Source organism: Coregonus clupeaformis, chromosome 24 (assembly GCF_020615455.1).
Source record: "Coregonus clupeaformis isolate EN_2021a chromosome 24, ASM2061545v1, whole genome shotgun sequence".
Classification (NCBI taxonomy): domain Eukaryota; kingdom Metazoa; phylum Chordata; class Actinopteri; order Salmoniformes; family Salmonidae; genus Coregonus; species Coregonus clupeaformis.
The window spans coordinates 57347649-57362837 of NC_059215.1; the positions used below are offsets into that span (position 1 = coordinate 57347649).

General features: G+C 42.1%; 1 protein-coding gene across 1 annotated transcript; it reads left to right on the plus strand.

Moving 5' to 3' along the window:
- The first annotated feature begins 1682 nt into the window (after positions 1-1682).
- Positions 1683-14341, plus strand: LOC121538628 (E3 ubiquitin-protein ligase RNF114). Its single transcript, XM_041846809.2, has 6 exons — positions 1683-2282; positions 2935-3085; positions 3255-3361; positions 3672-3786; positions 13398-13505; positions 13618-14341. The coding sequence occupies exons 1-6, from the start codon at positions 2146-2148 to the stop codon at positions 13681-13683; spliced, it is 684 nt and encodes a 227-aa protein (XP_041702743.1). The 5' UTR covers positions 1683-2145; the 3' UTR covers positions 13684-14341.
- The last annotated feature ends 848 nt before the right edge of the window (positions 14342-15189 follow it).

Here is a 15189-nt window from a genome sequence, read left to right on the forward strand (position 1 = left end):
GTTATGCATCCTTTTCAGTACTCTAAATGCCCTGTTCCTAATCCTCACCATTGCCCCACATTCCTCCGTCCACCATGGGACTGCTTTCCTCCTCCTCCTCCCTGAACTCTTAGGTATAGCCTCAGTAGCTGCTCCCACTAACGCTGTTCTCACCCAGTTATTCATACTATCTACATCCTCTCATATCCACCCGAGCCATCACCTGCTCACTCAGCTCCTGAAACTGAACCCACAGACTCTTTCCCTGTGGCTACATCAATCCTGGTCCCTCGGCCATCATTCAGGCACACCAGATCTTTCTTCTCTATGAAATGTTGCATCATTTGGCCATTTCCACCCCCCCAAAAAAAAAAAAAAAAAAAAGTGTGTCGTGGGCGTTAAAATCCCCACACCACATTACCTTACTAATTTCCTGGCCCTCCACCCTCTCCAGCACTTCCATGTCCAATATCTGACACAGATTATAGTAATTCACTACCACTAGCACCCCTCCTCTCATCCACACCTTCACATACTCCTGTTCAATACCTTTGCCTATCATCTTGTAGGGAATTCCTTGCTTTATGAAGGTGCTATCTACCCTATCTCCACCCCCTCCATCTTTGTACATTCACTAGAACGCCTGCTCTCAAATTGTCCCTTACCTCTTTAATGCTAACACTCTCAGGCACTCCTGTTATCACCCATTTACTCCACTGCTTCCCTGGTTGATCAGTCCAGCTGCTCGACTCCACCTTACACTTCCCTATTTGCTTCACTCCGATAGTTTTTTCCCTCTGCGCCATGTCCTTACAGAACACCAACAATCTCCCATCTCTTAACATTTTAGCATTAACAATTTCCCCAATCAACTATTTTATCACAGCCATCAACCTTATCGGACTCATCACCCCAACTCCCCCTTCCTCCCTAAACTTAATAATCACTTTATGCTCCTCCTCACCTCCATGTTCCTCTCGTGTTTTATCTTGCCCTCCTTCTGCACTTTCTACCTCCGAACTTCCGCTAGCGTTGGAAGCTAGGTTTCTCTCCTCAAACTTCATTTTCTGCCTCCTCTCTACCTCCATAGACCTCTCCCTCCCCTTCATACCCCTACTCCCTTTCTCTCCTGCTTTCTTTTTCTCTTTCTTACTCCCTCCTTTATTTGTACCACTATATTCCATACTTGCTTCACTTTACTCTCCATCACTATCTCCTACCATCTCTGAACCATTCACAGCACGGCCGTGCCGAACCTCCGCCACACCGTGTAAAGTTTGTTCGTTTTTCAACGATTTCAAAAATCCCTCTCGATTCACAACCGTGTGCCGTGGTTCGTCCGCGTGCCTAGCCGTCAATGTCCGCCAACGTGCTTCACTTTTCATTTCAGAAGATTCGCCCTGCTTGCAGTGGAAAAGGAAGTTCCTTCAAATTGTGAAATGTGGTTGAAAGGAGGAGCTAGGGAAATTGGCTGGTAAAATTAGCATATTAAAGAACGTGTTAAATTAGTGTGTGTAGGTGTATATTTAACAGCTGTAGGCGTTAATTTGAGTGTGCAGGACCGCTTGCAGACGTTTATTTAGCACATGTTGGACTGCCTACAAGCACATTTGCACGCGCTTATTTTACGCGTTAATTTAGCGTGTGAAAGTGTTAACTTAACATGTTAATTTAGCGCCTGCACCAGCTTACTTTACATGCATAGCGTTCAAAAGATCGCGTTTTGACAACGTACTTTTGGAGCCTATCAGCGTTCCATACCATGGAGGTACTTGGGAAGACTCATGAGACCATAGGCCTACTGATAAAATGCTTATGAGGGAGCAAAATTCAGTTGGTGGTACAGTAACCGAAGAAAGTTGGGAATCACTGCTCTACATCATTCATTTATATCTGAACATTGTCTAACGTTGTGTCCAGGTGTGTATTCATAAGTACACACCCGTAGCAAACAGTTTCAGAAACGTTTTTCAACAAAAGTATAGTTTCTATTGGAGAAATCCAGGAAGGTGCCTCCCTGTTTCGTTTGCTTCTGTTTGGTTTCTAGTGAATACTCCCCTGCTGAACCCAGCTCAAGATTACCATGTCTGTCAAACTTCAACAACAAAAAACTAAGGATGCTCCACCCCCCCTCCACCCTCCCCTCAGACAGCCGAGAGAGTAGAAATGGCGATGCTAGGATCTTTTAGCTCCGCACAGCAGAAGAAAAATGTTTCTGGCGGCGACAGGGACGGGACAGAGTTCGTCTGTCCGGTTTGTCTCGAGATTTTCGATAGCCCTGTCACAACACAATGTGGACATACGTAAGTATCTTTACACAAATATATACTTGTTTGTCTGTAAACGTAGCTAGCTAGACATCATCCAAGTTCAAGCTAAACTGCCTGACGTTAACCAGCAAGATACCTGTGTTGTGAGCTGGCTAGCTAAGGGATTGAACATGTAACGTTATGTGATCCGGCAAGCTAACTACTGACAGGAAATCATATTTAACTTGCCATTCATGTTTCCTTTGGCTTTTAATGTTATATGTTGGTAATATATTTGCAAGTTCATAAATATATGCTTTACTTTCAGTTTTGTTTACGTCAAGAAATGGGCTTCAATGAATTGTGGCGTTTGTAGTTAAATTATGTAAGAAATGCATTCTGTAGATTTGTAAAGAACTACAAAACCCAAAGTCCTCAGAGGACAGGTCTTTCGTTTGTATCAGGAATAGAATTGATCAATTAAACAAACCAGTTCTACTCGTACCGTCGTCTAATTTCACAAAGTAAAGTAAGCAATTGTCAGTGATGAACATAGTGGTTCAAAAATCTGTATTGTTGTTTTGTCATACCAGACGTTTCACTTTCGTTTTCCTGCTGTAATACGATGGCTATATGTTTGCTTTCATTTTAGCCTATGAATGAGTTACATCGCTATCTCCTTTCCCTTCTCTCCCGCCACCCTTAGGTTTTGTCAAAGTTGTCTGCAGGAGTGCCTGCGACCCCAGAAGCCAGTGTGTGCCGTTTGTAGGGCAGCACTGGGCCACTGGGCCAAAGCCACTGATCTAGAGGACCTCATACACACCTCAATGGCGGCCTGCAAGGGCTGTGGAGCACAGGTGTGTGTGTGTGTGTGTGTGTATAGCAGTTTGTAAAACAATGTGAATAGTCAAAGGAATTAAGATTAGTGAGTGAATTATCTATTGTACATGTGCTTAAATCTACCTATGTTTTTGAATAAAGTGCACTACCATTAGCATTGATGCCTTGTGTTTTATCGACTCTCAGGTGGGCCTGTCCCAGATGAGAGGCCACACGGCAGCGTGCTCCAAGTACCAGGAGTATATTGAGGAGGGGGTCAGGACCACTGCCCAGACCCAGCCTAACATTATTGGGTGAGACATGGAGGGTGGTGGTACAGCAGCTTTGATATGCTGTGCAATTATCCATATGTGGTTATAGTGTAATATTCTCTGCCTCTCTCCATATGTATTGATGATCAACCCATCTTTATAGGTTCTCAACTTTGTAATGGCTCTCAATATTCTAACGTCTTTATTGACTGGTGGCTTTGACTTTTGCATAAACGCTGTGTTTGGGTTTCATGGGAATGACACAAACCCAGAGGGATCATGGTTATATAATACATACAAAAGAGGCACTACCTAAACATATCATCATTCCACTTCCCCTCTGTCTCCCCAGCCCTGTGCCGAACCGCTTCACTTTCTCCTGCCCCTACTGTAACTGCCAGAACCTGGACCAGGACGGCCTGGTGGAGCACTGCACTTCCCAGCATGCCCGGGACACGCGCCACGTGGTAAGGGGTCTTCAGTGAATCATGACCCACCTCACAATTGGCTTCCCTCAAGCATTCATTCATTGTGTGAAACGTGAGGACAAAGATTGTCTGTTACTGTTAATGCATGCTATGTCTATGACGGCCTGCCTCAGCCATGGGTGTAACATGAGATATGGTTGCAAAGAGAGCGAGGGAGAGAATAAGCATGCGCTTGACAGAAAGTCAAGAGTGAGGGAAAAGGTAAAGGAAAGGATGGAAGAGGAGAAATTAAATGGGGATTTGTAAAATTGGGCGCTCAGGGCCCTGTGAGAGTGTGAAAGAGTCTGTTACGCCGCTCCACTGTTCTCATCCATCTGCCACAGTGTTATGGTCATAGATAGCGGCTTCCAAAAAACATGGAGAAGGGATGTGGTGGAGGTTGGGGGGGCATGAGAATGTCTATGTGTGTGACAGTGTTTACGTTAGCCGGTAATTTACAGCTTTTGGCTGATAAAAATACATAAACTTGCAAATGTGTCAACTGGTACCGGCCCGTATTTGTATATATCAATGTTATATCGGAGGGGGGGGGGGGGTAATGCAACTGATATAGATTTTCCAAATCTGTGCCAACTATGACATTTTTCTTGATGAGTCTCCCTAAAAGAGAATTATACAGAAAGCCCACCAAGGAGGAGTATTTGGGTGAAGTATACATCTTGCTTCTCCTTATCCTCTAATACAGGGGTTTCCAAAAGGTAGCTCTTGCAAGAATGGGGCAATGTAGGAGTTGAGAACAGCTGGTTCCCTCTGAGCCACCTTGTTATGCATTTTGTCCCATCTTCAGGGTTAATCGTCTTGGGTTGATTTGAACCAGGAATCTGTACAGCCATATACAGTGGATTCGTAAAGTATTCAGACCCCTTGACTTGTTCCACAATTTGTTACGTTACAGTCTTTTTATTTTATTTTATTTCACCTTTATTTAACCAGGTAAGCCAGTTGAGAACAGGTTCTCATTTACAACTGCGACCTGGCCAAGATAAAGCAAAGCAGTGCAATAAAAACAACACAGAGTTACATATGGGGTAAAAAACATAGTCAAAAATACAACAGAAAATATATATACAGTGTGTGCAAATGTAGCAAGTTATGGAGGTAAGGCAATAAATAGGCTATAATGCAAAATAATTACAATAGTATTAACACTGGAATGCTAGATGTGCAAGAGATTATGTGCAAATATTCTAAAATTGATTAAATCGTTGTTGTTTTTTAATTTGACCTTTTTATTTGACTAGGCAAGTCGGTTAAGAACAAATTCTTATTTTCAATGACGGCCTACACCGGCCAAACCCGGACGACGCTGGGCCAATTGTGTGCCGCCATATGGAACTCCCAATCACGGCCGGTTGTGATACAGCCTGGAATCAAACCAGGGTGTCTGTAGTGACGCCTCAAGCACTGAGTTGCTGTGCCTTAGACCGCTGCGCCACTCGGGAGCCCTCATCAATATACACACTACCCAATAATGACAAAGGAAAATGTATACTTTTTTAAAACGGAAATATCACATTTACGTAAGTATTCAGACCCTTTACTTAGTATTTTGTTGAAGTACCTTTGGCAGCGATTACAGCCTCGAGTCTTCTTGGGTATGACGCTACAAGCTTGGCACACCAGTATTTGGGGCGTTTCTCCCATTCTTCTCTGCAGATCCTCTCAAGGTCTGTCAGGGACGAGGACGAAGGTGTTTAGCTTGTCTGGAAGCGAAACGTCGGTGTCGGCGACGTGGCTGGTTTTCCTTTTGTAGTCCGTGATTGTCTGTAGACCCTGCCACATACTTCTCGTGTCTGAGCCTTTGAATTGCAACTCCACTGTCTCTATACTGATGTTTTGCCAGTTGAATTGCCTTGCGGACTGAGTAGCTACACTGTTTGTATTCTGCCATATTCCCAGTCACCTTGCCATGGTTAAATGCGGTGGTTCGCACTTTTAGTTTTGTGCGAATGCTGCCATCTTTCCACAGTTTCTGGTTAGGGTAGGTTTTAATAGTCACAGTTGGCACAACTTCACCTATACACTTCCTGATAAACTCAGTCACCGTTTCAGTGTATTCGTCTAAATTATTTTTGCAAGCTACCCAGAACATATCCCAGTCCACGTGATCAAAACAATCTTGAAGTGTGGATTCCGATTGGTCAGACCAGTGTTGAATAGTCCTTAGCACGGGTACTTCCTGTTTGAGTTTCTGCCTATTGGAAGGGAGGAGCAAAATGGAGTCGTGGTCAGATTTGCCGAAAGGAGGGTGGGGGAGGGCCGTATAACCATCCCGGAAGTTTGAATACCAATGGTCGAGGTTTTTAGCAGCGTGAGTACAACAGTCGATATGTTGATAGAACTTCGGCAGCCTAGTCCTTAAATTTGCTTTGTTAAAATCTCCAGCTACAATAAATGATATGTGGTTTCCAGTTTGCATAAAGTCCAGTGAAGTTCTTTGAGGCTGTAAAATAACAAAATGTGGAAAAAGTCAAGGGGTCTGAATACTTAAAGAAAGCACTGCATCTAATATAGTCTATTAAATCAGTTTAGGCATTGAACAAATGCAAATAAGATAACTAATTAAACATTGCTATAACCTACACAGTACCACATATTATTTTACCAGACACAACATTTATTTCTTTCTCTGCCACCAAATGTGACCAACCACCTCGATTCGGTGAAATTGTGTTTTTTTACATTGGATGAAAGTAGCGATTCAGAGCTAGAAAATTGTATATCATACACTGCAGTTGAGGAACAATGGGAAAGTAATTCTGCTTTAAAAATTGATAAATTTGTAATCCAAATTTTGAGAAAATGATCCTTGAATGTTTTGGTACACCTACTGGAGAGCTCTTCGGTCTACACCCATTCAGCATCATTCACACCCTCTTAAGCCTTAGCCCCACCAATCTCTTTAAGGATTCACATGTGAGGTCATGTGCTAAACAGAGTAGTTTAGTAAATAACCAAAGATTTCAAGACTAAAAGTAGTAGCCTACAATAAGGAATAACTCCAGGTTAAAATACTCTGCTCCTTGGCCTATATCCTAATCTGACTTTGGTGCAGGTCATGTTGTTCTTCACATTACCGTCTCTGGTAAACACACAGTATATTAAATACAATTTACGTTTATTTGTCAAATGCACAGGATACAGAAGGTGTGAACGGTACAGTGAAATGGTTAATATCAAAAACCAGAAAGTGTCCAGATTATAAAATATTTGTATTATTAGATGACGCTTACCCGACACATTTGTCTAAATTGATGGGTCATGTGAAGGAAATGCTATAACCACCCACCAGCCACATCCAGTTAAGTGGATGGGTCACTGTTGTCTAGACATGAAATACAATAGATAGCCGTATCCCCCCCCCCCAGACACACCTGGCTAACTTGATGGGTCATGTAATTCTCTGGCGAAGTGAAGTCTTTTGTTTAGACATGTAGGTAGGTAGCTACAGTGGGGAAAAAAAGTATTTAGTCAGCCACCAATTGTGCAAGTTCTCCCACTTAAAAAGATGAGAGAGGCCTGTAATTTTCATCATAGGTACACGTCAACTATGACAGACAAATTGAGAAAAAAAAATCCAGAAAATCACATTGTAGGATTTGTAATGAATTTATTTGCAAATTATGGTGGAAAATAAGTATTTGGTCACCTACAAACAAGCAAGATTTCTGGCTCTCACAGACCTCTAACTTATTCTTTAAGAGGCTCCTCTGTCCTCCACTCGTTACCTGTATTAATGGCACCTGTTTGAGCTTGTTATCAGTATAAAAGACACCTGTCCACAACCTCAAACAGTCACACTCCAAACTCCACTATGGCCAAGACCAAAGAGCTGTCAAAGGACACCAGAAACAAAATTGTAGACCTGCACCAGGCTGGGAAGACTGAATCTGCAATAGGTAAGCAGCTTGGTTTGAAGAAATCAACTGTGGGAGCAATTATTAGGAAATGGAAGACATACAAGACTACTGATAATCTCCCTCGATCTGGGGCTCCACGCAAGATCTCACCCCGTGGGGTCAAAATGATCACAAGAAAGGTGAGCAAATATCCCAGAACCACACGGGGGGACCTAGTGAATGACCTGCAGAGAGCTGGGACCAAAGTAACAAAGCCTACCATCAGTAACACACTACGCCGCTAGGGACTCAAATCCTGCAGTGCAAGACGTTTCCCCCTGCTTAAGCCAGTACATGTCCAGGCCCGTCTGAAGTTTGCTAGAGTGCATTTGGATGATCCAGAAGATCATTGGGAGAATGTCATATGGTCAGATGAAACCAAAATAGAACTTTTTGGTAAAAACTCAACTCATCGTGTTTGGAGGACAAATAATGCTTAGTTGCATCCAAAGAACACCATACCTACTGTGAAGCATGGGGGTGGAAACATCATGCTTTGGGGCTGTTTTTCTGCAAAGGGACCAGGACGACTGATCCGTGTGAAGGAAAGAATGAATGGGGCCATGTATCGTGAGATTTTGAGTGAAAATCTCCTTCCATCAGCAAGGGCATTGAATATGAAACGTGGCTGGGTCTTTCAGCATGACAATGATCCCAAACACACCGCCCTGGCAGCGAAGGAGTGGCTTCGTAAGAAGCATTTCAAGGTCCTGGAGTGGCCTAGCTAGTCTCCAGATCTCAACCCCATAGAAAATATTTGGAGGGAGTTGAAAGTCCGTGTTGCCCAGCGACAGCCCCAAAACATCACTACTCTAGAGGAGATCTGCATGGAGGAATGGGCCAAAATACCAGCAACAGTGTGTGAAAACCTTGTGAAGACTTACAGAAAACGTTTGACCTGTGTCATTGCCAACAAAAGGTATATAACAAAGTATTGAGAAACTTTTGTTATTGACCAAATACTTATTTTCCACCATAATTTGCAAATAAATTCATAAAAAATCCTACAATGTGATTTTCTGGATTTTTTTCCCCCATTTTGTCTGTCATAGTTGACGTGTACCTATGATGAAAATTACAGGCCTCTCTCATCTTTTTAAGTGGGAGAACATGCACAATTGGTGGCTGACTAAATACTTTTTTCCCCCACTGTATCTGAACAATGAACCGGCATAATCCCAACAAAAAAAATACATTATTATGTTCAAATGCCTCTCCTGTGAAGTAATGACGTGCGACATATGCCTACTTTCCTGAAACGAGTCATAAATGTTTGCATTATATTGATGAAGTGAACAGGTTTAGCTAACACTGTGACATTTATGGAACAATGTTGTTTAAATTAAACATGGCTAGCGGAGAGAGGCTATACTGACACTCCTGGCCTGCAAAACGATGACGTGTGTCGTGCAGCTGAGACCCAAGTGAACCGAATCACACAGGGTTGTGACAGCTAAGGAGGACACTGTGTCCCGGTGATGTTGCCATTCATGCTCTCCCCATTGAGTAGTCTACACTACCGGTCAAAAGTTTTAGAACGCCTACTCACTCAAGGGTTTTTCTTTATTTTTACTCTTTTCTACATTGTAGAATAATAGTGAAGACATCAAAACTATGAATAATAATGGAATCATGTAGTTACCAAAAAAGTGTTAAACAAATAAAAATTTGAGGTTCTTCAAATAGCCACCCTTTGCCTTGATGACAGCTTTGCACACTCATACCAGTATTTTCCTGCATTTGACCCATAATGCAGTGCAATCTACAGCGTTCATGTTGGCTTACCTGACAAAGATCTCATGATTATTTGTATCAATTGGGTGACCATTGTTTTGCTAATTCTGCCATGACGTGCAGCAGGAGTAGACCTAACAGCAGCAACATCGCTAAAACTGAAAACAGAATTCTGGAACATGCTAAATATAATTGTATGGGTCCCCTTAGTTGTTTAGTAACCATTATTTTACAAGGTACAGTATATTGACAAACACATCTCTTGTACACCAAGGACCCAGGGAAGAGTTGCAGGGTAGAGACAAAATAAAGTGACGTTGAAGTAGAGGATATTGACAAGCCAGAGCGATAGAGGGAGACGTGCAAGGAGCCAATGTTCACTTGATAGGCTATCGTTCCTTTTCCTTGCATAGCTCAATGATCTTGCAGTCACTTCCATGTGGTGTAAATCGTCAGTGGGCACTTGTAAATAAACATTAAGTCTGATTTATACCCTACGAGACGGATCCCGACGGATGGTAGCACAGTGTCGCAAAGTTGTATTTCGTCACAAACGGGGTGGCTCCTTGTAGTGCACGCCGACATTCGACGTACTCCCTTGCCACATGAAAATTGTACCGTGCCGTGGGGGCAGGGTTGTGTAGGCAATGAAGCTCGTTTGGTTCCTTAATCTGATCTATAGGCTATACATCAAAGTAGCCTATTTTGCATTGATAAGCAAATATATTCTCAGCGACTGTTCAAACAACATTGTAGCCTTATTAGAATTCCCCCCCTTTAGAAGTAAGGCTATTTAGATTCCAGTTTATTGGTCAAAACAGCTGCGAGATATGTGCTTTTTCTCCGCAACCAAAACATGGCATTCTATTTTGAGCTGATATGGGAGTGAATACATTGAAGCAGCATATCAAACTGGGATAACGCTGTAGGTTACACCGGCAAGTATAACAATATTTGCCAGGGCATATTATTGAATTCTAAATCGGACTATTTCACATGGCGACGTGGGAAGCTGATCAACTTGAAGATTGCTGTCTAGTTTTAGCTTGGCATTAAATAAGCACTCTATTTTGCATTGATAACCAAATATAGTCTCAGCGACTGTTCAAACAATAAATCAAACATTGTAGCTTTATTAGAATCCCCCCAAAAGGTATTTTGTTTAGAAGTAATAACTACCGGATTGACTACCTAAAAACAGCTCCAAGCCATGTGCTTTTTCTATGTTGGTATAAATGATGGCATTCTATTTTTAGCTTATATGGGAGTGAATACATTGAAGCAGCATATCAAACTGGGATAACGCTGTAGGTTACACCGGCAAGTATAACAATATTTGCCAGGGCATATTATTGAATTCTAAATCGGACTATTTCACATGGCGACGTGGGAAGCTGATCAACTTGAAGATTGCTGTCTAGTTTTAGCTTGGCATTAAATAAGCACTCTATTTTGCATTGATAACCAAATATAGTCTCAGCGACTGTTCAAACAATAAATCAAACATTGTAGCTTTATTAGAATCCCCCCAAAAGGTATTTTGTTTAGAAGTAATAACTACCGGATTGACTACCTAAAAACAGCTCCAAGCCATGTGCTTTTTCTATGTTGGTATAAATGATGGCATTCTATTTTTAGCTGATATGGGAGTGAATACATTGAAGCAGCATATCAAACTGGGATAATGCTGTAGGTTACACTGGCAAGTATAACAATATTTGCCAGGGCATATTATTTAATTGTAAATCTGACTTTCACATGGTAAAGTGGGAAGCTAATCAACTTTAAAGTCACTTAAACTTCAAGATTGCTGTAATGTTTTAGCTTGGCATTAAATAAGCACCCTACGTTCAAGCAGCATATTAAACTGGGATAAGGTTGTAAATTACACTGGCAAGTTAAGAATATATACAGTGGGGAAAAAAAGTATTTAGTCAGCCACCAATTGTGCATGTTCTCCCACTTAAAAGGATGAGAGAGGCCTGTAATTTTCCTCATAGGTACACGTCAACTATGACAGACAAATTGAGAAAAAAAAATCCAGAAAATCACATTGTAGGATTTTTAATGAATTTATTTGCAAATTATGGTGGAAAATAAGTATTTGGTCACCTACAAACAAGCAAGATTTCTGGCTCTCACAGACCTGTAACTTCTTCTTTAAGAGGCTCCTCTGTCCTCCACTTTGTTACCTGTATTAATGGCACCTGTTTGAACTTGTTATCAGTATAAAAGACACCTGTCCACAACCTCAAACAGTCACACTCCAAACTCCACTATGGCCAAGACCAAAGAGCTGTCAAAGGACACCAGAAACAAAATTGTAGACCTGCACCAGGCTGGGAAGACTGAATCTGCAATAGGTAAGCAGCTTGGTTTGAAGAAATCAACTGTGGGAGCAATTATTAGGAAATTGAAGACATACAAGACCACTGATAATCTCCCTCAATCTGGGGCTCCATGCAAGATCTCACCCCGTGGGGTCAAAATGATCACAAGAACGGTGAGCAAAAATCCCAGAACCACACGGGGGGACCTAGTGAATGACCTGCAGAGAGCTGGGACCAAAGTAACAAAGCCTACCATCAGTAACACACTACGCCGCCAGGGACTAAAACCCTGCAGTGCCAGACGTGTCCCCCTGCTTAAGCCAGTACATGTCCAGGCCCGTCTGAAGTTTGCTAGAGTGCATTTGGATGATCCAGAAGAGGTATGGGAGAATGTCATATGGTCAGATGAAACCAAAATAGAACTTTTTGGTAAAAACTCAACTCGTCGTGTTTGGAGGACAAAGAATGCTGAGTTGCATCCAAAGAACACCATACCTACTGTGAAGCATGGGGGTGGAAACATCATGCTTTGGGGCTGTTTTTCTGCAAAGGGACCAGGACGACTGATCCGTGTAAAGGAAAGAATGAATGGGGCCATGTATCGTGAGATTTTGAGTGAAAACCTCCTTCCATCAGCAAGGGCATTGAAGATGAAACGTGGCTGGGTCTTTCAGCATGACAATGATCCCAAACACACCGCCCGGGCAATGAAGGAGTGGCTTCGTAAGAAGCATTTCAAGGTCCTGGAGTGGCCTAGCCAGTCTCCAGATCTCAACCCCATAGAACATTTTGGAGGGAGTTGAAAGTCCGTGTTGCCCAGCGACAGCCCCAAAACATCACTGCTCTAGAGGAGATCTGCATGGAGGAATGGGCCAAAATACCAGCAACAGTGTGTGAAAACCTTGTGAAGACTTACAGAAAACGTTTGACCTGTGTCATTGCCAACAAAGGGTATATAACAAAGTATTGAGAAACTTTTGTTATTGACCAAATACTTATTTTCCACCATAATTTGCAAATAAATTCATTAAAAATCCTACAATGTGATTTTCTGGATTTCTTTTTCTCATTTTGTCTGTCATAGTTGACGTGTACCTATGATGAAAATTACAGGCCTCTCTCATCTTTTTAAGTGGGAGAACTTGCACAATTGGTGGCTGACTAAATACTTTTTTCCCCCACTGTAAATCAGATTATTTCACATGGGGGAGATGTGGGAAGCTAATAGGCTAGCGGGCTTGCTGTTTTTAGCCAACAAGCTAGTGGAGGAGCCTACAGCCATATAATGTGGTAATGTCAAACAAACCTAGTGCCCCCTTGTGTATGTTGCTATTCGGGGGTCTAGGAACACATGGACTGTGGAGAGTATCATGTTACACAATGTGCGCGTTGCTCCAAAAAATGTCTCCACCCCAAGAACAGGCGTAGTTCTACTCACCTTTAGCTTTCATGGGACCTCATTCAAAAGGGTTTCTATTAGATAAAGCCAGTAAAAATATGGCTGGACATTTGACAGTGTGAGTGTGCATGTCTATTGCTGCTTTGTTATATGATACTTGTGAAGGCAAGCTAAAGGCCCATCTGTGTCCAGAGATTAACAAATAAGTTATATTTTGTTGTCTTGCAGGTGTGTCCTATCTGTGCCTCTATGCCTTGGGGAGACCCTAACTACAGGAGCGCTGACTTCTTCCAGCACCTCAAGATTAGACACACCTTCTCTTATGACACCTTTGTGGTAAGTGGGACTTAAGACACAATGGCCACAATTCAATTATTGTACTCTGGACCTCTTTTTTGTTTAGTTTTTCTGTCTTATTTATGAATGCCTTGCTTTTCCTTCTCTCCAGGACTACGCCACAGACGAACACACTATGATCCAGGAGGCTCTACAACGCTCCCTCATGGAGAACTGAGGTGGTGTCTGTCTTGAGGAGGGAGGGAAGGTGGATTTGAGGGAAAATAAAATTGCACTGCACCATCCTTGTACCGGGCTAGTGGTGTAACCATGGTAAAAAAATAATATTAAGGGTGGGTAGCAACTTCCTGACTGCATAACCAGGAAGCTTTGAGGTCTACCAAGCAACTTCTCTTATCACTTTACAATTATCATTCAAACATAAATATACCAATACAAGTTAAACAAACACTTAATGTGCTTTCTGGTGTAGAAGTGGAGTGATGTCCCTGTATCTCTCTCCAAAGAAGTGTTGTATTGTTAGATCGTTCATAATTCTGCCGAATCATTATTATTTGATCTGTCCATTGTTACCATTGTCATATAGGCCTACTTCCAAAGTTGTTTGTTTGCTACTGTTGTTGTTATGACTTGATTCTGCAATAAGAGGCTTAGACCACTAGGTGGCTACCCTTTGCCAACAAAATGGGATGATACCATAGAGATAGATAGAGGACTCATCTTTGTATCTGTGCTATTTTTCGCATCTGACAGCATGGGAAGCGCCTTTTGAGGGTTCTGTTTTATAGTTGTCTGTTTTCTTCACGATTGGCTGATCCCTCCTGATGACCCAGTTGGACATGACTCCATCAGGGTCACCAGGAGGGATCAGCCAATGAAGTTGTAACTTCCACCCAGTTGACTATATTAAAATGGTGGAAGCCCTCAATGGCGCTGCCCATGCTAATGTGGCCTTTTGGCCACTAGAGGCCTCTATCATTCTCTATAGATGAGACATTGCTCTTCAATACAAGAAATCGTTGTAGAGTGTAAACTGCCAGTAACTTTTATTCTGGGAGGAATGCGTGGATAAGATGTGTACTCCAAGATGAATTACTTCTGCTGATGAGAATAGATGTGTTCCCTGTAGTGTGCCATTGTTCACTCACAGCTCTTTTTTATCTTAATATCACATCAGTTCTGGGTAACAATTAAGTACCTTACTGTGATTGTTTTCAATTAAAATGGTCCAAAATAAACAGTTATAGCTTCTTAGCAAAGAGGAATTTCAAGCAAGAATTTAGCTAGGACTGTCGGAGTGGGGAGGGGAAAACTAGCTGGGTTTGGCGGATAGGATCGAACTCTTTCTTATTGGTCTATTAACTAATTTACCACCTGGTGATGTCACCAGGCATGCCAAAACAGGCTGCAATTTCAGGCGGTCTTTTCAAACAGCTCTTTCACTGACAGGGTGTAATCATTTTCACAATTTAAAAGTATTATTCCAACCTCATGGTGTGGAAATATATATAAAACATAGGAAAATCAAGTTTTTGACTGCACTGGGCCTTTAAGCTAGTGTTTTTGTCTTGTTCTTTTCCTGTATACTTTTTGATTTTCTCCAAAGTAGAGTCATGGGTCTTGTGTGTGCCTTGGAGACCACACTCGTGAGAGACTATGCTGGTGGAGGCTCCAGTCTGAGGGTAGGACTTCTATGCATGTGTCATAGGAGCCCTATTATTTG